At 45.0% G+C, this 27,954-nt stretch overlaps 1 protein-coding gene across 2 annotated transcripts in view; it reads right to left on the bottom strand.

Moving 5' to 3' along the window:
- Positions 1-27,954, bottom strand: part of pik3r3b (phosphoinositide-3-kinase, regulatory subunit 3b (gamma)) — a 176,852-nt gene that overhangs the window by 65,942 nt on the left and 82,956 nt on the right. For both annotated transcript variants that reach the window (XM_068589669.1, XM_068589670.1), the window contains 2 exons: positions 26,320-26,512; positions 24,869-24,954 (listed from right to left, as the gene is read on the bottom strand). In XM_068589669.1, the coding sequence (XP_068445770.1) occupies positions 24,869-24,954; positions 26,320-26,512 (279 nt within the window). The remainder of the gene's footprint in view (positions 1-24,868; positions 24,955-26,319; positions 26,513-27,954) is intronic.

Below are 27,954 nucleotides of genomic sequence, written 5' to 3'. Positions count from 1 at the left end.
AGGGCGGATGCGGGGTGCCAGAGAGCGAGGAGCTCGTACATGTGAGCCAGCAGGGACAGCAGCTGTGAAACGGGAAAGCTCCTCTACGTGCCGAGTTCAAACACTGTGGTGACATAACAGACTCAGACATGTCCTGTCAAAATGTTTGTGTGCAAGTAAACAAACAAAGAGAGAGAGAGAGAGACAACGAGGGAGACTGTGTGTGTCTACAAGAGCGAGCGTGAGATTACTTAGTGGTGCGTACGTGCGCGCGTGGGCGAGTGCGCGTACGTACCTGTGTGTCTGCGCGTGTGCGTTCGCGCTCACCGACAGGTGTTTCTTTTTTCTTTTTTGTATTCCAGGAAAATCCCCGGGTGACGCAGGTGAAACGGAATTAGGGGAAGAGAAGGACGGTGTTTGGGGGTAAACACACTGGCATGAGCCCTCATAACCAACCTGGCAACCAGAGAGGGTGCCGCACAGTGAGTGTGTGTGTGTGTGTGTGTGTGTGTGAGTGTGTGTGAGAGAGAGAGAAACATGACAGACATCCAAGTGAAAGAAATGCCCCCCCCAAAAAAATCATCAGTAAGAGAAAAGATTCAGATTCATGAACAACTCCATCCAATAAATAATACAAATTTAGCATATTCATGGTTTCAGTATGAAAGAGGACACGCTGGCGTGTGGGTGTCAGCCAGAGGGCAGCCTGAATGAGTTTGACATCAACAATGCTGCGTCTCTGAAAGGAGCTTTTCTGCCCGCCCGGCTGAAACAGGAGGGTCTGAAGCCGCCCTGCCATCGGGCCTGGCCCGAGCAGCAGCGCTGCCAGCGCGCACAAAGACCACATTCACGCGCAGTTGGCGCAATGAGGAATAATGAAAATGGCTTCGCTCCTTCAGACGTTCCGATTGCATCCCCTTGCTGTTTCGTCCTCAAAATGCGCGACGTCTCAAAAGCTAAAAAGAGCCCGTAGTGCTCACATCCCATTTTCAGAGATTCACATTATTGGGATTATTATATGAAGCAATTAAAATCTAGCAAAATGAAGCAAAAAGTCTGAATGTCATACTTTGTATGGTTTGTTGGTTTTTTAATGCGTCTGTTCTCAAAAGAGACCGGCAGTGAATCTGCACTGGAAGGAAGCAGCAGCCACGTACAAAGGAGGCGAACACTCGAAATGAAGATGCTTCATGACTGTTACTTTAAAGGTTAACAAGACTAAAAGTCTCCCGCGTAATTGCCAGTTATCTGAGACGTATTGCTGCCCGCAGAAGGTTGTTAGGCCCCAAACTCAAAGCTAAAATGGATACCAAAGGATACAATATCAATCCTTTGTGTTATGACCATAAAAATACAAAAGTGGAAGAATGGACCTTCTTCATAGCAGCGTATGTGTACCAATGTGACCAAGTAGGAGAACTTCGTAGTTTGTTAATCCCCAGTGGGGAAAACTCATTTCCCCACCAAAAAGTCACACAGACAACACGAGACAGTCCACAACAAACGAAAAACACATTTCAAAGAATACATACAAAACACCATCTGAATGCCCTATGAAACATGATTGACATCAGAACGACGCGAAATGTGAAAACCACATCTAAAAAGGTGTTCGTTAAAAAAATCTAACCGCTTCGGAGTCGCTTCGTAGAACTACTGACGACCTTTTCTTTTAATGGCGTCAAGTGGTGGGGATCACCAAAGGAATTACAATGAGTCCGGCGGAGAACTGGGATGTGTGAACAACATGTGGTGGCAATCCATCCCATAGTTGTGGAGCCACTTCAGCGTGGAAGTGGTGAACCCGACCGACCGACCGACAGAGAGCCACGAGCATGCATGAACTCTAAACTTCCCATTCTTCAACTCTTATTTTAACCGTGGTGAAGGGAAAGATAAATGGAAATGAGCTGAACTCCGACCCCCGCTGGCCCCGCGCGCCTGAGCACATGTTGTCGTTCCCCCGTTGCGTAATGAGAGCCGCTCGGTCACCGGACTCGGAATCTCTTCAGCTTCGTCGCAATTTCGGAGCTGGCCTGCATACGCATGAGGGTTGTAAATTCATTCCGGCCCTTCTGGTCGCAATTAGCGATAATCTAAGTCTTAGCTGCCACACTGAACCTGTTACGGCCGGCTGCATATCAAGCAGCTGCAGCTCTCGCTCGCTCAAACATCGACACCAGGCAGCTCGGAGCTCAGAGGTCGGCTCAAAATCGGATCAGAAAAACAGGAGGAAGGTTGATGCTGGAGGCTGCCGGCCTCACAGCGGACGGCGTGCGCGCACACGCCAAACCCGACGCACTCCGGTACGCTGGAGGGGAGGTTTCTCAGCTTCGGTGCGAAGACGTTTCAGCTTTAAAAAAAAAAAAAAAAACTTTTGACAAATCCACATGCGGCAAAGCGACGCCAGAACCTTTCCAGATGGAGAGCGCGCGAGCTAAAAGCTCAGAGAGCCCACGGAGCTCTGAGCTCGCATTCGATCCCGACGCGTCGCGTCTGCTCATTTAAACTCACAAACCAGGCAGTAAAGGGTGTGAACAAACACCGCCGGTGATCAAGACAACATCTTCTTGTCGGGGGCTTTGGCCCTGTTCTACTCCTCAACCCCTTACTCGCAGTTCGGAGTCAACAAAGCGAAGACATGGACATAAAATGGGCTGTGTGATGTAGTTTGTGTGTTCTCTGACCCCCTGCTCACATTTGTACACACCAATGTATTGTAAAATATGGATATGGCACCTCTGAAAGCATTTCATCTTTTTATGGCAGCAACTCTTGATGATACATTGTGGAACACGGTCTCTTTTATGGCTCGTGTGTTAGTGATGAGGTATGAGTTAGTGTTGGCTGTGCTGCGAGCAGTCCGAGACATGTAGGGCAGTCGTGACCCAGCAGAACACCCAGAGGTCATCCCGGGTCACACCTGCTGCTCGCCTAGCTGGTTAGAGTAGAGATGGAGGAGGAGGAACAGGTAATATACTGCAACTCACAGGAGTTCAGACAAGGATGGCGGGGTGAGAGAAAGGAAAGGCCGGGATTTAAACGAGAGGGAATAAGAGACAAGGCAACTAAAAGAACACTGAAATTCTCCGGTGGAAGAGTCACTGCAATTGTTAGCCTGAACGCTCTCGCTCTCTCTCTCTCTCTCTCTCTCACTTGCACACACACAGCTCGAGCTGATGTGTTATTTCTCATGTGTGTGCGCTAAATGTTGCCAATGCGTCAGTCAGGCCGTGGCTGGGAAGGGCTGCTACCACAGAGGACGAGACTGACAGGGACAGCGTGCTCTCTCCATTTTCCTGGTGTGACCTCGCCCTGCTGGGAGCTCCAAAATAAAACTCAAATATGTAGGTTTCCGTGTGGGGAAAATTCCCAGGATTGTGCCAGTTTGTCAGCAGCTGCTGTGAAAACATGAACGTGAGTGGAGGAGCGTCGTGTGTGAGAGAGAATGTGAATGAGGATACACGTTTGTTTGTTTGTTCGGCCGGTGTAGCCAGGGAGTTGCCAATGTTTATAGGACGACACGGTTACATTTTTTGTTTGTTTATTTAACATGTTATTTTCATGGTTTTGGTAGTTGTAATTCACAATGGCTGAGTTTTCAAACACAGTAAAGAACAATCGGACAACCATGGGACATGAAGTCTGAACCACACGAAAGTAATCTGACATTTGCGCATCTTTGGGAAGATGTCAGCTGAGGTAAATCGACAAAGTGAGAGGTCAAATCATCTTCCAGTGAATCCAGAAAGTAAGTAATTGATTACGTGTCCAAAGTAACTTGTCAAACTTTAGAGCGGCGCCGCGACAAACTGGAAGCGCGTGTGTGACGGAGAGAAAACTAAACGCCAGGTGCAGACAGAGCGATGCGCCCTTCAATCGGTCGACGGGAACAACACAAACCCGCAGAGAGCTACAGAAAGTTTCAGAAGAAGAGAAAAAAAAAACAGACGGCATCTGTGCAGCAACGTGCATGCTTATTTCAAAATGTTGTGTATTTCAAGCTTTGTTCTGGATTATTGTCCTTCTGTTAGGAATAAATCAGCGCGCGTGTGTGTTTCCATGTGCGTGCGAAGAAGCAAAACGATCTTTTTGCTCCACATTCCTCTTTGACAACATCATTAGCAGCCCGGCCAACCTGGCAGGGAGGGACGGGCGAGACACTGGGGAGAGAGAGAGAGAGACACACACACACACGCACACGCACGCACTTTCATGAATTTCGGCGACATTACGCTGAATTACATTCATTTCCTGGAGATTTACTGTGACCATAACTGCTACCAGCCTAATCCTAAACCCGACTTAAACCGAACTTTAGACCACTCTATCTTGTAATGATTTGCGTGTAAACAGATTTTTGGAGGTACATCACGCCCACACACACACACACACACACACACACACACACACACACACACACACACACACACACACACACTAAACAGAAGATGGGAAGCTCTCTGTGTGCTTCCACACCAACCTTGTGCACGCTACAGAGCACCGAGTCCACCTCTGACCGTTTCATATCCGACTGGTGATCACAGGCAAACACCACTGTTCCGTAAACTGCGTTTCCTTTAACATCTTCCTGCTAAACAACAGAACCACGGAGGTGAAAAGAAGGTGAAGTTAAACGTTTGGAATTTTTTCTGTCGCGGCCAGAAGCCTTTTGAAATGGTAATTGGTAAATACTTTCTCTATAGTACATCAAGGTCTCTTTAGAAAAAAGGTTTCAAAAAATGTTCCTCTTTATTTTCACCTCAGACACTTTTCTTTGCATTCATTTCACACTTTGAAAATCAAAAAAAAGGTGCAAAAAATAGCTTTAGTTAAATTCTAAGGAATCTGTCGTTTTACCTTGATTTCTCTTTCTTCTGCCTTCTTCTTTTTTACCGAACAATAAAGTCGCTTCCTTTCATCCATCATGTCTCTCTCTCTCTCTGAGTCACAAACATCTTACTGCCGTTACAGCGAACTAAGCCCTGCGCTGGAAACGGTAATAAGGCCGTTTGAGAAGCTACTTGTTCTTATTAGAGCGAGCGGGAGCGGGAGCCAGCCGGCTCAATACGGCACGTACCGAATGTCTGTATGCTAACACTGATGAGCAGCGCTACAGTACAGCAGATATTCGGTGACGGATTTAGAGTGTCGTGGAACTGCATTGTGACATGCATCTGCGGGAAGAGGAGGAAAAAAAAAAAGAGAGAGCATAACAGAAATGCTCACTTCATTCCACTAATGCAAACCAGGCTAGTTTGCGGAAATTGCACTTTTTTTTCTTTCCTTCTTTCTCGTCAGAGAAGCTCCAACATTGCCCATCTCATTCCAAACCATGTTAATTAATCTGCTGCTCCAACAGCCTCCACTCAATCTGGCTTCAGTCTTCCTCACCAGATGTTGAACCTGGCCGCGAGGACTTTCACTCCCATTGAGACACGAGCGGCGTTCAGCGTGGCCCTGGATGACAGAGAGGCGGACAAAAAGTATGCGAGTGTTGCTGCCAAGCTGTTGAATTCCAACAGAACAATAAGTGGACTTTAATCTCCGTTCAATGTTGAAATGTATCTCTTCAAGGATGTTGCCATTATATGTGAGATGAAAAGGACTCTATGAACAAATTAAAAACCACATTCCTCGCCCTTCGCTTGGCCTGATCCGGTTGGTTATCGTGTCATGTGATCTGGGCCGCGGCGGACGCGTGAGCAAGAGTTGGAAAGAGCAGCGCCGCCATTGACCGAGGTGCTTTGTGTTTAAGGCACAGAAGGCATGTTGAATGTCGTGGCGGGATATTGAGGTGACTTTAACCGTGTGGATGAATCAAAACTAAAAGGTTTTATTTCCCTGTCGGGTCCTTTCCATCGTTTCAATTTGAATTTATTTGTACAGCCCAAAATTTGCCTCAGAGGGCTTTACCATCAGTACGGCATCTCTTAATGAGAAAATTAATTCAGGAAGACTAATAAATATTATATTCAGTACTTCACCTTCAAAACACTGACCTTGACCAGTCAAATTAAGTCGAGCCAGAAAGTAAATCTGTAGCTCAAACAAAGTTTTTAACCATGAAGGTTTTCACACATTCATTAATGGATTTGGTCATTTACTGGTTGCCACTTAAAAATATATATAATTAATTCATAATTGCTGAAGAGCTGGGTGTTTGGAAATACCAGTTCTTTTAATTTGACCAAAGCAATAAAAAAGGACTGATTAGAGAGACAGACCTAAGTGTCTTCATCTGATTATTTTAAGATATGACATTTCTAAATGACATTTACAACGAATAAACAGGCACCTAATTGACATTGAGGGAATAGGGGGAAGTAGACCCTAATAAGAAAAGTCCCAGTTTATAACACACACACACACAAACAGCAGAGCACAGGCGGGTCATGATAATTAACCCTTATAATCAGGACTCGGTCCTTGTGTTATCACTGAGTAATTGCAGACTTCTAATCCTCATTTAGAGTAATTAATCATATGTGAACACAGAGCTGCTGCCAATTATGACACATAATGAGAGCTCATTTAGCATTCTTAAACACAGCCCATCATTTACACCTAGCTCTTCTTCATCATCATCATCATCATCCACATTATTCTCTTCCACCTCATCTTCATCGTCACCTCCATCAACAACGTCATCATCATTGTCGTCATAATGATGGGAGATTGTATCGTCCCCTTCTTCATCATTATGATGATAATCGTCATCATCGTCATCATCATCATCATTAGTCATCTTCTAAACAATCAACGGCAGTATTTTAGATCATGGTCATCGTGGTCAGTACCAGTCATCATCATCGTCCCCACCACCACCACCATCGTCCTCCTCATCATCATCATCATGATCATCGTCACCTCGGTTAAGTGTTTCCATGGAGATGAAGTCTGTATTCGTATTTGCATCTAACCAACTAACCAAATTATCTGTATCTATGCTAAAGATGGGCGAGCGTTTAAACCGAAAATGGGCGGGGCTTTAACCCGACCGAGCCATACATATATATTTTAAACCTGACATTGGCACGGCTTGATCAGAAGTCGCTTTATGTATTATTTATTGGAATTCATTCTTAAATAGTCAAACGCGCTATGGACTGCGTGCAGGAAGTCGATGTGGTCACCGCGGCGTCGCCCATTGACTTGAGGACTGCCGCTTTGACCGTCGCCATCTTGGCTTGGAGACAACCCAACGTCCACTCATGCAGGCCATCTGCAGCGGGGTCTGGTGCTTCACAGAGCAGCCATTACAATTACAGTCACGATGCACCATTAAAGTTCCCTTTTATTGGAGCTGCTCATCAGAATGTCAGAGTCACATCGAACCCCCGACACCGAGGATCCTCGCAGCCTCCTCTTGAGTCTGCGGATACGCGAGTGCCGTGGAGACCAGACATCAGTATTCAGCCTTTGTGTATTGTACTCATCGAGCATGTGACGATGCCGTCCGCATTTCTGTCGCCTGCTGAGGGCGGTGATGCGTATCAGCATTTGTTGGCTGTGCGTAAAACACAGCAGCGGCGGGCAGATAAAAGAAACCCGGAAAAAAAGACCGTAAGCTGATGAAAGCATCGCAGGTATCTCTACATTTAACGGAGGCCTTGCGGGTGTTTTATAAGGAGAGAAAGGGATTTTTCTCCGTTATCTTCCATCCTAATGGAGGCTGCTCTAAGTGATGTGTGAAAAGGAATGTGTGTGTGTGTGTGTGTGTGTGTGTGTGTGTGGGAGAATATGATATCAGATATGGATTATTTCTATAAGGAGGCCTGGCCACAGTCATCGGCTGGCTCATCACTTATTAAACGGCTTCGCTGTGGATGTCTGAGATGAAAGCAGACTACCTCAGAGACTCCGCGGCAGCCGGCTCAGTCAATTCTCAGCCTCGATCAATAGGAAAGTTCTCAAACTTTTGACTCGAGTACAATTCAATAGGAACTATTGATACCGAACGAGTCAACAAAGTGCCCAACAAGACAACAGAACAACATTTGTGGCCGGGTCGCTCTTGTTCGGGGGCTGAAACCGGCCTGTGCTTCACCTTCACGCTCCTCTTTTTTTTTTATTCCTTTACTGCTCTTCTTAAATAATAAATACATACAGAAATAGTGTGGGCTGCCAGCTTCTCTTTACATGAAACATTGATGCCGTCTGCAGATTGAAACTAAAACAGTCACTCTGTGAATCTTTCCTGGCGCCCAAAGGATACGGCTCGTTGGAAACGGCTTCCACTGAACCGCGACCTCTTCACCTCCAGGTTTTATTGACTGTCAGACTCTTGTCTGGACCCGTGAACACCTACAAACTCCCACTGACTTCCAAAAAGAAGCTTCAACTCCCTGCCAACTTCTCTCCTCTCTAAGCCGCCCTCGTCGCTTTGACCTCTGGTGATCGTCCTGCTGGGATTTTGAGAGGGACACACTTAAGTGTATTATCGGCTTAACTGGGATAGTGTCACACCCTTTAGAAATTTGCACGAATTTCGAGACTCACGAGTCAGTCTCTAAACGCTCCGCTCAACGAGAGACTGAAGAGCTCTCCGCTTTCCTGCGGAAGTTTGATAATCAGCGAGTGTCTGAGGGCCTTTTAGCTGACATTTACATCCCGTTATGCACACTTTCCATATGGGAATAGACCACAATTCATAGCTTCGTGACATTAAACACAGGATTACCAGGGGAAGCCGAGAGGCGTTGAAATAAAAAGGTAAACAAAGAGGACGGCAGACGGGTATTCAGCCTGGCATATTAAATTACACAGAAACCTTTACATAAAGGATTTAAAGGTAGTCGATGAAAGAAAACGCGAGTAAGACAAGAAATACAAGCCTGGACTATATTATACATCGGGTTTATTTATGAACCATGTCTTTTCATTTTGAATAATTGAAGCTGTTTTGACCAAACGAGTATATTGATTCTTTGACAAATCCCACTTTGGGATCGGGCTCTCGCCCCGTCATATATTCGATGTCGACCAATAGCAGTGCGTTATCCCCACGCGGCAGCCTGAGCCGATCGGGAGGCGGAGGACCCCAAGGTTCGGTTTTACCAAGTAAAGTGACTAACGACCAACAGGGATCAAGAGCAGGGGTTACGAGGAGAGAGTAGATGCTAGTGAGTTAGTCAATAATTTAGATTTATATAGCCCAATATCACAAGTAACACATTTACTCCAAGGGGTTAAACGGAAAGAAGAAAACAGTTCCCGCGCTGTTGGTGTAAGGACAGTATAAGGTTCTGACAGGTGTGCTGATATCTGATCTACAGGCTTTAAGGATCAAACTAAAGACTCACCGTTGTAACTTGAATCCGTTATTTCAGATGTGCTAAAGTGTAAAATTGATTGAAATTTGAAATGTAACTTTTCCACTTTCTAAATACATTTTAAAAAAGTATACTTTTTGTTTTTTAAATGAAGCAGGTTGAGTTGACTTTCCAAAATAAAAAGCAAAACATACAATTTTAACAAACAAGGAGAGGGAATGGACACTTAAAGGAGACACACTAGCATTGCTATGCTAGTCTTAGCCCTGTCAAACAACACACACACACACACACACACACACACACACACACACACACACACACACACACACACACACACACACACACACACACACACACACACACACACACACACGTTTCGAAAGCTAATGTTCGTCATCCCTTCAAGCGTAAGAACTAGTTATTTTCCCAACAAAGAAACCACTTTACCTCAACAGCCTGCACAATCAGAGCCTTGATGAAATGCCATTGCTTCATCTGAATACAAGATAACTGCAGGTCATGAATTATCTCTCAAGGCCAACATAATGTCTGGAAAACTAGTTTTAAACGGAGGCAGAGAGAATAAGTGAGCCGTGTGTTGTCTTTGTGGTCGATACCACACGTGGACAGCAAACAGTTTAGCGCTGCTCAAATCAAACCGCTTGCTCCAGCTGTTCCTAAATTCAAACTTGGGGCACATATCAGAACAGGTTACAACGCACAAACCATGAACTGGTTGTAATGAATGGCCCAGTCAGCCAGCCTCTATTTGGGAAAGGCGTCGATAGGGACACACCTTTAATGGTTTAGATTTAAAACAGAACGCCTATGAATATATCTTGTATGCATTAGGTCATCAAATAACATATAAATGTTGAATTTATACGACATAGCTCAGAGACACTTGTTTGAAAACCCTTTAGGCTAGTGTACTAAAGAAAGAAAGGGGTTAAAAACAAACAGGGAAAGGGACATTATTATTTTGGAGCTAGCGAGATAACTAAAACAAGCAAACCGGACAACAACAAGTGTTTGTCAGTTAGAGTGCAGCCTTCGTTTTTCTCTTACAATGCCGTTAAAACTGAATAATACTTTGTTGCCTATGGTTTGCATGAAATGAACTGAACAATTGAACTGTGGAGAATCTAACCGTAACAATGTGTAGCATGCCCGTATTGACAATATGAGATGGTGTCATTGACTTTTTGCTAAATACATTTCCAACTTCAACGTTCTCGTCTGGCAAACTATTTGGTCTCCAGCCTCCATGGTCTGTGCATAGAAAAGCTTCAAAGTGCCTTTCCGAAATGATGTGCCAGATTCCCACTGAGACTTTAACTCCTCAGTTTGAGAGTCTGCTCAGCACCGCTGCGAGCTAAAGCCTGAAGTGACACCAGAGCCACAAAAGGAGCATTCAGCCATCTCGTGTGTGGAGGAGCAGAACCTCTGCATTAGCACTGTGTGACACACACACACGCAGACACACCACTTGTTTGATTCGATCCACAGCAGGAACCGCTCCCTGTTTTTGACTAATTGACCAAAAAAACAACTCGATTCCCGCTTGCGTGCAGCCCTCTGTCGATGTGTGACTGTGTGGGAGCTGTGTGTGTGTGTGTGTGTGTGTGTGGACGTTGAGGGAAATCCCTTTAGGTTGAGCGAGCGCGTCCAGCCAGAATGGAGCTAATGAGATCAGCCGTAAAGTCGGGAATTAAAGTGTGCACACTGAGCTCATTGGGAAGCTAATTTAATCAGTTCCTTGAACGCAGGGTTGGGCTCGGGACAGATCAGCCACTCTCAGCCACCTGAGGTCACTGACGGAGGTGAGGACACGCTCTGATTGGTTCACATGTCACAGAGGGTCGTTATGCCCATCTGCAGTTTTCTTTTTTTGCCTGATTTTGTTATTCAAAAGCTTAAAATAATGATCCATCCAATTTTGATCAAATCCATTTGCATGACAATAGAGACACAATCAAACCTTCACCATGAAGTCTGAGGATCAGAAAACGCTCCTATTGGTCTATTGGAGTGAACATGAGAGAAAAGAAGAGCTGGATAGAGGGACAATAGAGGTGTAGACATTGCTCAATTCTAAGAAGCATCGTGGGTTAGGTTTACTGCAGCAACTTGGTTAGGGTTGGGCAACACAACTACTTAGCTAGGTTTGAGCAACGCAACTACTTGGCTAGGGCTAGGCAACACAACTACTTGGCTCGGGTTGGGCAACACAACTCCACAACTACAGTAAAATCTCAATGTTAATAGTGACCTTCTGGATGAAAGACTTGTGTTAAGTAGTTTCGTGCTCTTTAAACTCTGTTTATCTTAACGCGATAATAACGCAGATGGATTGACATCTTAGTTGGTGCAAAGCCTGTTGCGTCTCCTATTGACACTCGAGGCGGCATCGGTGAGTTGATATCAGACGTGCAGAGGCACTGACTATTTGAGGAGAGAGCTGATCAGACAGCAAAAGACATGAGGATGGAAACCAGCTTGGAAGACTAAGCATGCCAGAGAGGGACAGGAGGAAGAAAGGCATCAAAGCAGGAAGAGATTCAGGGAAAAAAAGGAGAGAGAGAGAAGGTGAGAGAGGAGATGGAAAGGACATCTGCTGTTAGCTGCAGGGTCTGAGTCCAGGCCAGAGATGAGGTCAGTGAAGCCTGCTGGACACAAGCACTGCCCACCAGGCTGAAACACACTGGGAAGGCTCCTAGTTTGACTCATTTTACAGATTTTAGCTGACAAAGCACTCGGATGCTGGAATACATTCAGTTTGAACTGTACGAAAGTATAATTATCAAGCAGACCAGAAAAACAATGGATAATTTGATAGATTTTCTTTTCCGATATCGCAAACAAATTCACACATCAGAAAATAACACTGCTTGCTCAACCCTCTCTGGCATTATGACCCGTGTTAACAAAGCATTATATGCATCTCGCCACATTGCAGGGAACATTGCCTCCATCTCGGCTGTCATCAACGCTTTGAGCACCTTTTCTTCCTGCTTGTCCATTTTACTGTCTCGGCCCTTTTGCATGGAAATATTACACCAGTTTTAACATTTTCTGCAGCACAAATGAAAACATGTCATTGGATACTCAATATGTGGGAATGTCCCTATAGACATGACTTGCATCTTTAGAAAGAACACTGCCAGGCTTGTTTGTTGATTTGTCTTTTGTTCACGCTTTTTGTTCACTTCTTTTTAGTGTTGCTAAGTTAACATGATAAGTACAAATTCATTCCAACTGACAAAAACAACAAGAATAAGATCTGACTCCATTGACCATGATAATGACTGTGAAAGTACATTATATAATGTAACCAAATGAAAATTATCATGCAACTTATCCAGTAACTAACCAGGAGACCAGCCTGAGCTCTCATTTTGTTATTTTCAAAGATGGCATGGTGTTATTTTGTCACAAAAGGCTTCACATTGTGTGTGCGCACCAGTGCCTTTTAGGTCATATGCCGTTAAGACAACCTGAATTACATCGCAAGACTATATCTCTAGAGGTGACACACTGCACCTCTCCAAGGTCACTTACACAAAGAGATGAAGCATTCCACAAGGGCTGATTATGACGAGTGGGATTAAACCATGGTTCATGTATATCATTTACCGACATATCATATCCAGGATGTGCACCAGTGTATTGAAAGCCTGGCTGCCTTCCGGGGCTAAGTTGACTCCCTCTCGGTCCAAAGCATCTGGGAATTTCTTTTGTCAATGTATTTTTAGAATGAGAGAGATAAGAGAGAGAGAGAGAGAGAGAGAGAGAGAGAGAGAGAGAGAGAGAGAGAGAGAGAGAGAGAGAGAGAGAGAGAGAGAGTGTATGTGATAAGGATTATAACGTTAGCAGTAACATTTTAGCCGTGAAAGTAGCAGTGCAGAGTTTGTACATTTTAGGCTACTTGTCAGTGCATAAACTCCTTAAAACCAAGGTCCTGCTTGCCACCTGCTTATTACACTGAAGGAAGCCAACTTAAGGTGGACTGACCTTTAAGGTGGACCATCTTTTCTTGTTCGGTGAAAAGATGCTCTTCTACGTTTTGCTCACCAAAGACACCTTGACACATATCTAACTAAATGTCCAAGGCCCTGCAGTGGAGTGTATACTGTGAGTGTATACCACAGGGAAACCAGTTAAAAGTGAACCCCTGTCTGCTTGCAAATGTTAATAGAGTGAATGCAATTCTCCACAGTCTAATAATAAAATAAATATGTCTCTTTTTCTGAGACAAGGAGAATGAGAAAGCTTTTTATTATTCTTTTGAGAAGACAAAACTCATTACTCTCAATCCCTCAAAGGCACCACAAACACATCATAACATGTGGCCTGGCTGTGTGCGTGTGTGTGTGCAGCTACAGCATATGTACAGCCACATGTATGTGTGCCATGAGATCCAGCAGATTACCATCACCTGTGGTTCTGCTACCTCGAAGCTCGACCTGTCAGCCACCAATTACAGCTCCCCGGCCGCCCATAAACCTCCCAGCATGAGCGGAAAGGTCTCTTTATAGAAACCCAAGGAGGGCAATGACTCTCTCCCTCTCTCGCTCTCTTTTATCCATCTCAGTCGTCCTTATAATATCAGGCAGATTTCACATCTTTCATATAAAGTGCCCTTGACCTTCAAGCAATATGAGGAGCTTGATAGAGCATCATAATGGGGCTCTATAACTTTCCGTGTGGTTGGGCAAGCAGAGCACTGCAGCCTAGCAGGGCAGCTTGCTACAGATTAGCTGTTAAAGCGTGTTGCCATAACTCGTCGAGCCCGTAAAAAGGCATAAAACACAGGGGGTCAGGTGCTGGAGGCTGCAAAGCCGGGAAATAGTAAAGTCATTTAGTGTTTTGTTGAATATGAAGATGTTAAAAACGCCATGTTAAAGGCAATACATTCTCACCCCAATGCGTCAAATACCACAGCGTGGTGAGCGGTCTGAAACGTTTAAACTTTAATGCTCTACGTATCCCTCGGGTGTCAATATGCTTATGATACACACAGTGTCCTTTCTAAATACACTTTTAGAGTTTAGGTTAAAGCAACAAAACCCTTGGAGCATGGTTTACATTAACTTGACTGACTGACGACTCTCTTGACTACCAAATGACAAAAGAGTCACTCGGCGACACCTACTACTCACTTGACTAACGACCGCACGGGACACATGCAGCAGTATCCTGGCTGAACGTCCTTTGTTTGCTAGAGGATGTGGTTGGAATCAACAAATCCCATTCAAGCCCCAAACCAACAACGTGTCAGCTGCTGGAGACTGTACTTTTCAAACGATACTCAGAGAAGAGTAAATGGTGTGTTTGTTCGGGAATATTTTCAGCAGTGGATTAATCCACATTTGGTGTTCTAGGGATTATTTGGTGCAGCAAGACAAAGTATGCAAGATTGAGTCAAAATACACCACAGTGTGTCTTTGTGGCATTGAGGGAACGCGGTGCAACAGCGTGGCTTTTGGACGAAAACGGCGCTCTATGGCACAAAGGAATGAGATATATACAATAGTATAATATGCAATGCAGGTATATAAATGCAGGTATATGCAGGTATCATCAGCAAAGCAATGACAATACAAACCACGTGATTGGATAATCAGAGGTGGAGTATCTTGAGAAGAGAAAGAGACCTTGAAGTACCCCAGTGGATGCCAACCTTCGCCCTGTGAGGTCAGTTTAAAACTGAAGCAGCGAATGCCCAGTCTGGATAGGGTGGATAGGAAGATCAACTGTTTTTGTATTTTATTTTCATCATTAATGTTTTTTTTTTGTTTTTTTTTTGTAGCTGGCCATAGAAGATGCTGAAGAAGAGCTACAAAAAGCAGGATGGATGGAGCGGGAGGGAGGACAACCTAACAAAGAGCTGCTTATCCCTGAATGCACTGCTGCCATCGGTTTATTACGAAACTTGGTAAACAATTCGTCACCAAGGTCAGCTAACCGCTAGCTAACAGAGGCCTGATTCACATCATCTGGGGTCGTGAAACCCCTAAAGCTGAATTCACAAAGCCGTCCAAGGCTGAGAGCAGCTCCAAACTGACCAATTTAGCAGTAAAACTCAACTAAATAAAAGGCAGCATGAGACGCTTGGCGCATACTGATCAGCCCACTCGGTGGCCAGCTGTTGCCAGAGCTGCCCAGAGGTATAGAAAACCGACTCATTAGTAATTCAAATCGGGCTGAGTCAGGAGGAGACAACAGTAGCTCTGATTTAAAAACACAATTCTTACTGCCGAAAAACAACAGATCCCCAGTGAAAGAAGGAGGGAGAGAGGAGAGAATCTGTTGTGAGGCCAAAACAGACGAGAGAAACAAACATTGTGCAAACTATTACCACGTGACCTGTAAAGCGATACGCCGCCCCAACATCTATGAGCCATGAGCACAGTGTTTGTTTGTCTCCAGATGTTGAACGTTCGTCTCCAGATGTTGGATGTTGTTCAGGCGTCCACATATTTGGGAAATAAAACAGTTATTTGGCTTTTTGCGTCATTTATATTGAACTTAATTGGTAAAATTGGAATAATAAAGAGTCATTTCTGTGTTTCATGCGAAGTTGCGGCTTTGACCCCTACAACCACATTATTGGACAGCTCACTGTTCCGTGGGGATTTCTCATAAAGGAACATGTGTCAATCACATTTTCACACGTTTCTTTAAATTGAGAGAGAATTAAAGCAATCCTGATCTTTTAAACTTTTAACAGCGCAACTGATCCTCGATTCATCCAGATGTAACTGTAACCTGAAGCATCTTCCAAAAAAGATCAATAGGGATGTTTTCTGGCAGGGCAACATTTTTAAATGCCATCCAGAAATAATACAAATGTTTTTTTTCTGTATATATTCAGTCTCTATGGTCAAAGTTAGGTTAGGTTTCAGTATACATTTGAAATTCAGAGCATAGGATTAAGTGGTGGTCTCCACACGACTCAGCGTGATGACGGCTGAGCCGGCGGCCAGCAGCTAACCGTGGCAACAGGAACAGTTGGGGCGACGTTATCAGCGGTAATCGCCGCGTGAGCAAAGTACGGAGGCCATCAGCTAGCCAGTGGCACTCACACAGAGGTGACCAGCTACATGAAAAGAAGCTAGCATGTCCAAACACGTAGAGGGGGAGTGACTTGTCAGTAAAACATAAACACAGGTCATCGCTAGCATGAATTTGCAGAATGGTAAGCTAGGATTTGGGTTATTGTGTGCTTCCAGCTGGACATGTGAGTCCTTTCTTACTTTGGAGCACAGACAGCACATACATTTGTGAATGTCGTACTGCCTCTGGCTCCTTTAGGTGGTGTCACAGACAGAGAACGAGGCCCGGACACAGCAGAGAAGCGATGCAGACAGTGAGAGACAAAGAGGTGGGAGCAGACAGAGACACAGAGAGGAAGCAGCACATTGGTATTCACGGCTGGTTTCAGCCCAGCCATCCATCCCCGCCTCATATTCTTTACATCACATTTGCCCTTCAGTGCAGCAAATGTCTCAAACACAGCTGGTGGAAAAATACACGTGCGCTCGCATGGGGCGCTGGACAGTCGATCACGAGCGAGCGCACGCCCCCTCCGCCACGAGCGAGCGCACGCACGATCACGCGCCGTCCCGCCAGGCCGAAGCAAAAACCGAGCCTCCGTTTTAAATTGCTACATAGGAGAATCAGACGTTTCATTTTCATTTTATCACATAGTTATGTGCATCATTATAACTTTGGGTCATAAGTTCAATGCATTATTGATGGCGTGCATGGAGAAACATAAATCATAAACTCCCAGTGAAATAATTGCTGCTCACTTTTTGGAAGTTTTAGCAGCATTTCCATATCATCATGATTCCCTGATTGTAACAGATTCTGCCTTCAGTGGTGCATCGCCTCGTCTTCTGAACTACTTTAACATGTTCAGATACTCCCCCCCCCCCCCTCTCCCAAAAAAAGGCTGTTTCTACTGGTGAGATATGATGCAATATGAGCAGCACTCTGTTTTAATGAGGCTGCGTTCCCAGACAAGCTCTGAAATTTTGGTAATGAACAGAAAAATTGGATGTGAAGTAATGAGTGCACTGTATTTAGGAGTGATGAGCAGAGTGGCTCGATAACACAAAGGGTAAAGAACGCAACAGAAACAAGTTTGGGATGTGACATGCATCCAGTTGTACACAGTGATGGACAGACCGACAACTATGTAGACTGTTGGATCAATGAACAGGACTGATACTGTTTTACTGGCCAAAAATGATTGTGTTATCTGCAGATTAAAAGGAAATATGTGATTGGTTTACACTATTACCTAATAAAGGGTTTAATATACTTGTCTGTATATATTTTCTTTCTGTCGTTCATATGAAACAACCGTCAATAAACGTATTCTACGTTTAAGAAATATTAATATGAACTAATATGAATTAAGTGTGAAAACGTTATCAGAAAAATGATAATGAGACTCTAAACTGCCCCCAAAATCATCTTTAGGAGAATGGACAAAAATAAAAGAAATTGGAGCCAGGTTTCGGGAGAGTGTATGACAGGAAGTGGAGCTTCTGTGACCTTATGATCCTTCAAATTACATATGAAGGGATAAACATGGGAGCCGGGGGCTGTTTGATGGTAATTCAAGCTTTACATGAGCACATTACAGCAGAATTTGGACATTAACCAGAGGAGAGCTCCTTCCCAGAATAAACCATAAAACAACTCAACCAGAGAGCTGTGTGCTGGATGATGGACATTATAAGATAATCTTCTAATAGAGACTGAGCCGAGGGATAAGGCTGTGCAGAGCTGAGAGATCGCTCGCCGCGTCGCGGGGAAAGCGACTGCACCGCCTTCTAAATGTGCACCGCTGTCCACCCAGGAAGGTCTTGAACATCCTGGCCCGAGTGGATTTAATTGACCCAAAGGTTTAGGGTAGAGCGCATTATATTATTCCATTTTATATGTTCTGGCTGGAAGAAAAATGTGGATTTTATCATCTTGGTCTATATTGTAAAGCCTGTGTTATATGTTTTGTACGCTGTGTTGTACCGGATGTTCTATGTGCCGCTACTATCTTTGTCACTGCACTGCTGTAAAACACATCAAAACTATATTGTGTCGAAATGGAGACAAACACAAACTGTGGAGTTTACACAGCCAATATATTGTAGTTGGAGAAACCAATAGATTGGTTAAAAAAAGAATTGCAGATCAACTGTGTAAAATGACGACGTCATTAACCTGATCCCGATCATTATTATCAGGATCAGGTACTTGTTCAAATCTGGGCTTCCGCAATTCTCCTGACACTCTGTGTGTGTGTGTGTGTGTGTGTGTGTGTGTGTGTGTGTGTGTGTGTGTGTGTGTGTGTGTGTGTGTATGTGTGTGTGTGTGTATGATATGACCCTCCCCTTCCGACCTCCTGTTGGGACTGACCGGGCCACATGTCTCTTTGTATCCAGCTAACAAAGTAATTTCAAAGGCCATTACCTTCATCTCACGCCGATATGTGACCCCTGACCTCATGATATGGTGGAAAAATAGATGGGAAGATCTGCTCTGGGATCTGTTCAAAGATCCAAAGTGGATTTAAGTTAACAACACCCTGATCCAGGGTTACTTTTTTTTGTCTCAGTATCAGTAAAAACCTAAAAAAAAAAATAAAAACAGGCTTTTTAATAATACCGCTGAGGGTTTGGATGTTGATGGTTATCCAGTATAATATCACTGAGCAACAGAAGAGTTTCATATGGCAACGGCCTTGAACTTGACGTGGTCCGTCTGTGACGCGTCTTCTGTCATCATTTAGCTTGAACAGGGCAGTAAATTTGAACTGAAGCAGATCATCTGCCCGTCATCGTTCACTCTGCGACTCCTACATGAGTGACCAACAAAAGCTAACGAGTGTCTTTGGAAGAGGAAGGGAAAGGTCTAAAATGTATGTTGTAATGTCCAAATAATAAAGCTACATCGACATTACAGACATCTGTTACAAAGTCAGAGCTTTACAGTAAAAACGCTTCTCCGCTTGCTTGGCAAGTGGATCTTTTCGTAGGGCAAGTGGAAGAGAATGTTATTTGGCCCAACGAAAACATTGCTAAGCAGGAGGAGAGCTCGCGGAGTGACAGCAAGTGTGATTACCGAGCTGACTGCGCCCGTCGAGGAGCCGCAGAGTCGACGGCGAGTCGAGGGACCCGTACCTCAAATGAGTGGCACCTTAGTGGCTCTCTGCTAAGCAGCCACATGACGTGACGGGTGCCTCTTGCCGGCCTTAGGCGTCCACTGTGGCCGCATACAAAAAAAAAAGTTGTTTTTTTTCCCCTAAACAAGTGACGTATGTGCATGGACAAGTGCCCCTCGATCCAAAATGACGACAATCTAATGGGAACCTTATGATAAAAAGGATGTTTAAAACCGTTCGCATTAATAGACAAGTGTAAGTGTGTGTGTTTGTGTGTGAGCGTGTGCGCGTGTAAGTGTGTGTGTACCCTCAGCCTTGTAACTGTGTGCAGCTGAAGAAGCACAGGCTGAAAAAGCAGCCACAGACATGCCAAATACTAATAATCACACACGCTAAAAGCTGTGGATTTTCTTGACCTTAATCACATTATACAACCATGAACACATATTCACATGTGCTGGTGTGTGTGTGTATACATGTCAGTCAGCAACAAACATAGTGTGTGTGTGTGTGTGTGTGTGTGTGTGTGTGTGTGTGTGTGTGTGTGTGTGTGTGTGTGTGTGTGTGTGTGTGTGAGCATGCCCTGCTGCTGACCCTGTACAGTAGGATTATACTGGATGTTAAGCTGGCACTTTCCTCCCGTTGGGATCGAGTCAGGACATGACTTAACAGTGAACCGCACACGCACACACACATGCACACACACTATGTATGTTGCTGACTGACATGTATACAAACACTCATTCTAATTCCACGCATACAAACAGGCCCTCACACACTACTGGGTGCTTTTACTCTGACCTTGGCACAGTGAGTGTCATTAGTTCAGAATAAGTTCAGGTCATTCACACATAAGCAGTTGAGTGGCTTTAGATTGATGATTACCCTTCATTTGTTATGACATTAAATTGTTAGTGCAATGTATGTATGATAATTACAGTTCATGACATGCAGAAATATATTATTTTGTCCAACTAATAGTCCAACACCCAAAGATATTCAGGTTAACATCATAAAATACCACAAGAACACACCAACGTATTGACAAATGGAACTAGCCAATTTCCTAAAAAGTATTTCCTGGAAGAAAAAAAAGAAAAAGGATCTTTAATCTGGACACAAACATAAACAACAATGTGTGGTTTTAGGAGCATTTAGATGCTGGGCGTCAAGTTCACTTCAAAGTAAATAACTAGAACAGCGCAACAGTTTGTGTTTTTGTGTTCACGTCCACTCAAACAAACAAAGTGTGTTGATTAGTGAGGCTTTAGACAGGTTCTTAGGTGTATATTTGAACTTTGGAAGAATTTGAACAGCGGACGATAATGATGTAAACAGAGGGAGACACTGTCAGCAGTAACAGCAGCCAGCTTTCTGATGAAGTCTCCGAGCAGAAGATTCTACCACCGGGCCCTCCTCGCCTGCGTTACCAGCCAAATAAATGCGAGAGAGAGAGAGAGGGAGAGAGAGAGACCCAGAGTGTGTGTGTGTGTGTGTGTCTGTGTGTGTCAGTATATGTGTCATATTCTTGCCAAGCTGCGGGCACGGCTTGCGTGCCTGGGAAGGAAAACAGCTCATAACAAAAGCAGAGCGAGAGGGGCCAGAATGTGAATGGGTGTGTTTGGGAGTTTACAATCCTCCCTTTTTTTTCCCCCTTTGACTGATTCTATGCGTGCTGGCTGACAGATTGCTGGACGAGACTGAGGCTTCACATGCAAGTGATGTACACACAGAGGGACAAGCACGCACGCACGGACGCGCACACACACACACACACAGTCACATTGTGCAGAGATACTTAGCCGGAGCACTCAGGTGGAGCAGGACCGCTCGTATATTCAGACTCCATTTGGAGAACATGGCTTGAAGGGCAGCTCTCCTGAGAGGTGAATAGGCATCTATACACACACACACACACACACACACACACACACACACACACACACACACACACACACACACACACACAGTCGCAAACCTCTGCTAAGGGGTTAACATACCGCCAACAGGCACAGGACCAACCCTTGACCCCCACTAATGCTGTCTGGAGGGGTGGCAGGGGAGGTAATGGGTGAGAAAAAATGCTCGCACATGAACCTGACCTCCCCGTTTTAGTCTACCTCTCTCCGTCTGCCTCGCTCTCTCCCTCTAAATCCATTCATCAAACAAAGGGAAGCTCAGCCGGACAGGCAGTCACCCGGCCAGGCCACTGAAACGGCGACATAAGCTGAACAAACACACACACACACACACGCGCACACACACACAACTCGAGGTATTAAATGACATCTCAATGTCCGTGCTGACCAGCATTGCCAGGTGCTGAAAACAGAATAATCACACAGAGACTCCTAAATGATGGTGTGTTCGTGGCAAAACTACTGAGCTCAACTCAGAGTGCAGCGTACGTGATCAGAGGTCTGCGCCGCGGTGCATTCAGCTGACATGACGCACGCCGCTGGTTGTGATCCAGAAAACTGGACCGGTGTGTAGTTGAGATCAAAATGAAGGCAGAGTTCGATGAGGAGTGTTGGCTCAAGCAAACGGTGCAAAAGAAGAAGAAGAAGTTGCCGTGTGATGAGAGCGCTTGGTGGTCTCCAGTCAAACCGTTCCAGGGTATCTCTCAGGTATACTATACTGCAGAACTAATGTTTGAGGCCGATATGACTACTGAGCAGTGCAAGTTGTGAGGCTTTATTCAGACACCCATGGAGAGAGAGAAGAAAGGAGAGAGAAGAGAGGGAGAGTGATGTGTAAGTGATATTACAAAAGCTCTCAGAGCAGCTCTCTCTGGTGCTTTTTGTTGCTGTGGTGTAAGCCTGTCCAACACACACAGATGTAATCGTTTGCTGTTGCTTATTTACAGATTTTAAGCTTATACTGACTTGATTTGAGACTGAACTTTTTATATGCGCAAAGAAAAGTGTGCATTTATATGTGGTCAATACCAAAGAGACTCAAGAGAGAACCAAAGAGACAAATATGTATTTAGAGACGCTCAAATGAGCACATGAGGGAACATAAGCAATGGAAGGAGAGCCTGTGAAATGTTAACTGTGTCTGGAAACTCCACCCGAGTGTGTTGGATGCCCTCGTGTGTGCTTTCCGTCAGGCGAGATTTCGACTTTTGCATATCAAAAGGTACTTTGAATGAGGAAATACAATAAAATAAAATACCAGAGGCTGCCTTGCACCAACCCCTGATGTATACCTGCTATCCCACCACACTGTAGGACAGAGGTTTATTCCATGAATTATTGATTGTCTTCCAGACATCATCTTGTCCTTTTCCGTGTCACCCAACAAAAAATGAACAAGTTGAGTCTGCTTTGTGGCTCTGATGTGTGTGCTGTGTGTGTTTGTCTGCTGAGGACAACTGAAGGTCAACTGGCTCCAAACCAATCTGACTACAAAGAAGACTTTAAATGCCCAAACTGTTTCTTTAATGTCAGTACCCCCCCCCTCCACACACACAAAGTAACGTCATAATTGATGGTTTAGCGTCCTTGATTTTTGGCAAGTGCCAATTTTGTGATTGAGATTTCTTAGCCCGCTTAGAAATGTGTTTTAGAAACGAGATCCATTCATGAGATATTTTCCCTCAATAAGGGAAGATGCTTATTCAAAGAGTCACGATCCACTGAGTCAAAGTGGCTGAGCCCGCCTATCTATCTCGTGTTGGACGAAGACGGTTATGTCCTCGCCTGGTCGTGTTTTAGCCATGAATCACGCTCTCAGACCATCCTTTCCAACATCCCTTGTGAATATGAACAACACAACCCATGAGCAGCCACTACAATCAATGCTACCACCAATATGTTGACCCTGGCCTCAACACCGCGGCCCTCAAAAGACCAGGACTACCACACACACACACACACACACAGTGACCTACTGACATTCATACACAAACAAACACACACACACTGACCCAAAGAAAAGGACCTCAGCAGACTGGCTTGGCTCTTACAATCAGCCGCACACCTGCTGTCTGACCTTTCTTTCGTCCTCATAGAGGTAGATTGATCTTTCCACAGCATTTTATCTCTGAAGACATACACCAAAGGCTCACCGGCATGTTGAAGCGACAAGCCGCTTCTACGTGGTTGTGCCCAGACCTGTAACAACGGCAGTGATCATCGAGTCTTTACCGTTTTGTTTAAAGCGAGACGCATGAACCAGGAAGGTAGAAGACATCTTGTTTACCGTTGTTCCACCATGACGTGCTCAACGGAGGGTCAGATCAGGATACTTTCTGGTTGCCAGTTTAGCTAAACACAGCTTTTCTAGAGTATAGTTTCCACCAGATCGAATTACAATGTTTCTCCTGTGGCCCAAATTTCAGAAAGGATGTTGTTTTCCTACGGTCTCGGGAAAATATTGCTGAGGTTTGAGAAAAATGCAAACTGTGCAGCTCATATACACTAAAGCAGCGCGGCCCCGCTCACATCCATACCCTCGCTCTCAGCGGAAACGGTCCAGCCAATCAGGATCGCATCAAGAAAAACAACATTATGAAACCGCTGTGTTTTGTTACCATGAACTCTGTACGTCCAGTCTGTAAACCAAACTAACGGACAGCAAAGTTAAAGCAGTTATTTCATGCTTCATGCCCAATTTATCACAGCAGCAATTGGGCAAAAAGTTTGTGTTTTTTGTGTTTTCCACATATTTCATGAACCAAACGTGTGTTTTCCAGTGCAGTTTGTGGTGAAGCGGGGAGGGTAAAGGGAAAGTCATGTTTCCAGTGCGAGAAATGTATGGTGATACACTTTGGAAACAAACTTCAGGCACAGAGCAGATACACTTTGACTGTGTGTCACAAAAGAGTCAGAGTCGAATGAAATCATCATATGAGGCCAAGATGCACTGTCATAAAAGACTGAATGCATAAGGTGCTTTTAGAAATAAGGTGTTACCTCAAACCACATCGGGTTCTTCCGCTTGTCCCCAGAGGAGAACCCTTTTATGAAGGTTTCACTTTGAACCCTTTCAAAGGTTTGCAGCTAGAACCTAACAAAGGGCTATGCCTATAACCATATGTGAGAGGCTCCAGGATCCTGTCTGGAGGTTTTACCCAAAACCATAACCCACCAGGGGGTTCTACCAAGAATGCTTTTTATATTCCAAGGGTTTCATGTCGAACCAACCCTTGTGAGGCTCCCAAAGGATCGAGGCTGATGTGGTGCTGCGCCACACACAACAGTTATTGTTGGGAGAACCTTTCAACACCCTTGCTTTTCAACATTGAGGAACACTTTCATCAATAAAGGAGGAAAAGGGGTCTCAATAGGAACCTTAGGCTTACAAAGAACCCTTGAAACCCCTTTTTTTTCCCAAAATAAGGGTCCTTCAGAAGCAAATGGTTCTGGGTAGAACCTCACAACTTTGGAAGCAGATGGGAGAGCGTTTGTGTTCATGAGTATTGCCCTACCTGGTGCAGGCTGCATCTCCATGAGACCTCCGGTTGCAATAAGAGCCTCCAAGATCCTGACGTGATGCTCCGGGTTCACGTCCGCGCTGTTGACAGAGACACAAGCGCTTCAGTTTAGGGTTTTGTTACAAACGGCAGGACGAGTATGTACGTCTATGTCACCTCGCGCAACAGTGGGCCTTCGTGGCCTCCGCAGTTGGAAGGGTAGAACATGTGTGACAGTCTAAATATTTGCAAACTGCGGTGTGTACTCCAGAACCATCAAGCATTCATCAACACTTCCACACGCATTGGAGTAGGCTAACACCGGGAGTAGGACATTCGATCTTTATCCGGCCGCTGTGCGCGTCAGACGTGAATTGCTTGACCAGGCTATGCAAACAATCACTGACTGCCTCCCCAAATCCCCTACATCTCCACCGCACACAACGCCACAAGGAGAAATTCCTCTGTAATTTCTGGAAAAACAGACGCCAGCAATCTTGTGCAGGGTATAGAGAAGAAGAAGAAGGAGAAGGAGAAGAAGAAGAAGAAGAAGAAGAAGAAGAAGAATACCATCAGCCTTGTTAATGCCATTCTGTCAGAGTTCAAACATCCAGCTCTGGAACTGCAGGATGTAGATATTACAGCTGAGCCAAATATCATGCTTGGCTTTTCCTATTAGCATGGTCAGATCTTTTACTATGAAAACATCATGTCTTTGGGCTGGACCGAGACAATCTCGCTCGACTCATGCGAGGTTTGTCATGGAAATAGACAGTGGTTAATATGGAGAGGGAGTATTTTATATAAAGCCATGTTTTATATTTAGCCAAACACTTTGTTTAGGTCTTTGGCTTTGGTTGATTCACAAATGTAGATATGAGGGAAGTGGTTCAAAAAAAATGAAGGGGGTGGTTACCTCTTCTGTCAATCAAGGTTTGTTCCATCTTCTGTCCCTGACAGACTCACAGTGTGACTAACTACCGTACATATAAACCTGACTTGAATTTGAATGGAAGAAGACGCGAATGAAAAAGCCATTAAGTAAGCAGTGACACACAACATAAACTCTTCATGAAAACAAAACAATATGCGGCGTGGGGATACAAAAAGACAGCCGCCAGATGAAGTGGTGCTTCCTTCTGGATCGAATCGTTTTCTTCCTATGAACGTGTGTTATGTCTCTTGCACCACACGAGTCCGTTATCTGCCAATGGAGCCCAAAGCTTCAGTACTGTTGCTATGGATACTTTGGACGTCCGGAGCACCTTGAGCACGGTTTCAGAACGAAGGTTAAACTGCGCTGGACTGGTGGAGGATTTCAACTGACATCAATCAGAAGTGTGTATCTTCGGTGGCTGTGGTCCGGAGCTAGATTACATGTGTATGAATAACTGAATAAAACATGTTAACGGGTAAACGCGAGCGTTCATGTTAATGAGCGCTAACGAGGGGCGAGACCCGTGTACCTGAGAGCAGAGTGCTTGAAGACGGCTTCGGCGAAGGCCTGTCCCAGGAGCCGGGGGCCGGCCTGGCTGTGCTGGCCGACGCGGGCCAGGTGTCTGCTGAGGTGGACCAGGAGCTGGTGGTTGGCCTGAGGGATGCTGGGAGACTCCAGGATCCTCTTCAGCCTCTCGCCACACTCCTCCACACTCTGACTCTCTGTAAGACAAAGGGCGACGCCACAGGGGCTTCTTTAGACCAACAAAAGGTGAATTCGTACTTCATCAAACGCTCCATCCCGGCCTTGCCGGGCCCGATCACTTCTGTTTCTCGGTTATTCTAATACATTTATTTTCTTTAGCCTTCCCAGATAGTTTTTTGTTTCATGTAATCGTTTATTTGTGAATCAGAAATATGTAACGGGAAACTGTCACGGTGATCTGAAAACCAGTTAGGTGCATCGTCCTGACAGCTCCCCCCCTGGTCCCAGCATCACACTACATTTCAGATCAGCGTTTTCTTGCAGAAGTAAAGAAGACCATCGTGACCAGTGATCACACCAAAGTAAGATCAAAGAACCGGCCTCCTGATGAACAGCTGAGCGGACGCCACACGCATAAACATCTATCACATAAAAAAGAAAAAAACATTTCACTCTTCCACGTCGACCACAGAGCCGACGCCCCCCCCGCTGAGCCCTCACGCCCCCCTCCCACCACCGCCCGTGAGCTGCACCTCCAGCACTATCCATCCGAGCATGTAGCCAACTGCTCGCTGACTTTGAGGAGATGTATGGCCTTGGCAGGACATCACTGATCTGAATTCAGACCCAGTCGAGCTGCCAGCTGCTCGCCAGCCACCCTGTCAGACACTGTGGAGATAATCACAGGGGCTTCGTATACGGATGCTCGTAAAAAAAAAAAAAGAAAAAAAAGAAAAGAAAAGATGAGACAGCGGGGAGACATAATGAGAGTCCTTTTCTTGTGTTCGCCGGGGTTCAGACAATGGGCCATGTTTGAAGAGGACCAGACCTATTGACGGGCGCTCTCACCACAGGCTCTTCACCACCGCAAACAAGCTGCAAACAAGAAAACATCTGTGCCGGAGCCCGCTGTGCGCTTGGTTTACGGCGGGGTGGGGAGGCAGAGCTCTGCAGCTGAACACCTGACTGATGCGGGTCCATTCATCTGTGTCTGAGGCCGTCTGCTCAGGGTTTCCACATGATTTACTCTTCCGTTAGATCCAGCATTATTGTGGTATAAGTCAGAATTTGTAATCAAGTTTCAGGGCCATTTTGTTTGGGGGGGGGGGGGGGGGGGGGCATGTTGTCACTTTGAGGGTGCCAAAGTTACTGCTCACGGCCAAACAGCCAAGCACATACACCTCTGTGGAACTGCCACTTGTTATTTTTACACTGGGTCACATCAAGAAAACTATTCTATACGTCGCTTCAGAGTTTTTTCCTATATTGTTGGGCCCTAATAATATCCATGTATAGAATGCATCAGTGTATCATTGACATTTAGTCTCAAAGGTTTTATTCAACTTTTGCTGATATACTCTCACAGCAACAGTTTAGGGTAACATTTCAATACAAGTAAAAATATGGATTGATGAGTGAGAGAAGAGTAGTGCATCTCTGATTTCATAAAGTCCTGTTC

The sequence above is a fragment of the Clinocottus analis genome, unplaced genomic scaffold (assembly GCF_023055335.1).
Source record: "Clinocottus analis isolate CAN_PGR_092001 unplaced genomic scaffold, fCliAna1.0.p SCAF_23, whole genome shotgun sequence".
Classification (NCBI taxonomy): domain Eukaryota; kingdom Metazoa; phylum Chordata; class Actinopteri; order Perciformes; family Cottidae; genus Clinocottus; species Clinocottus analis.
Note: the sequence above shows the minus strand (reverse complement) of the source record. Positions and strands in the feature narration are given on the sequence as shown.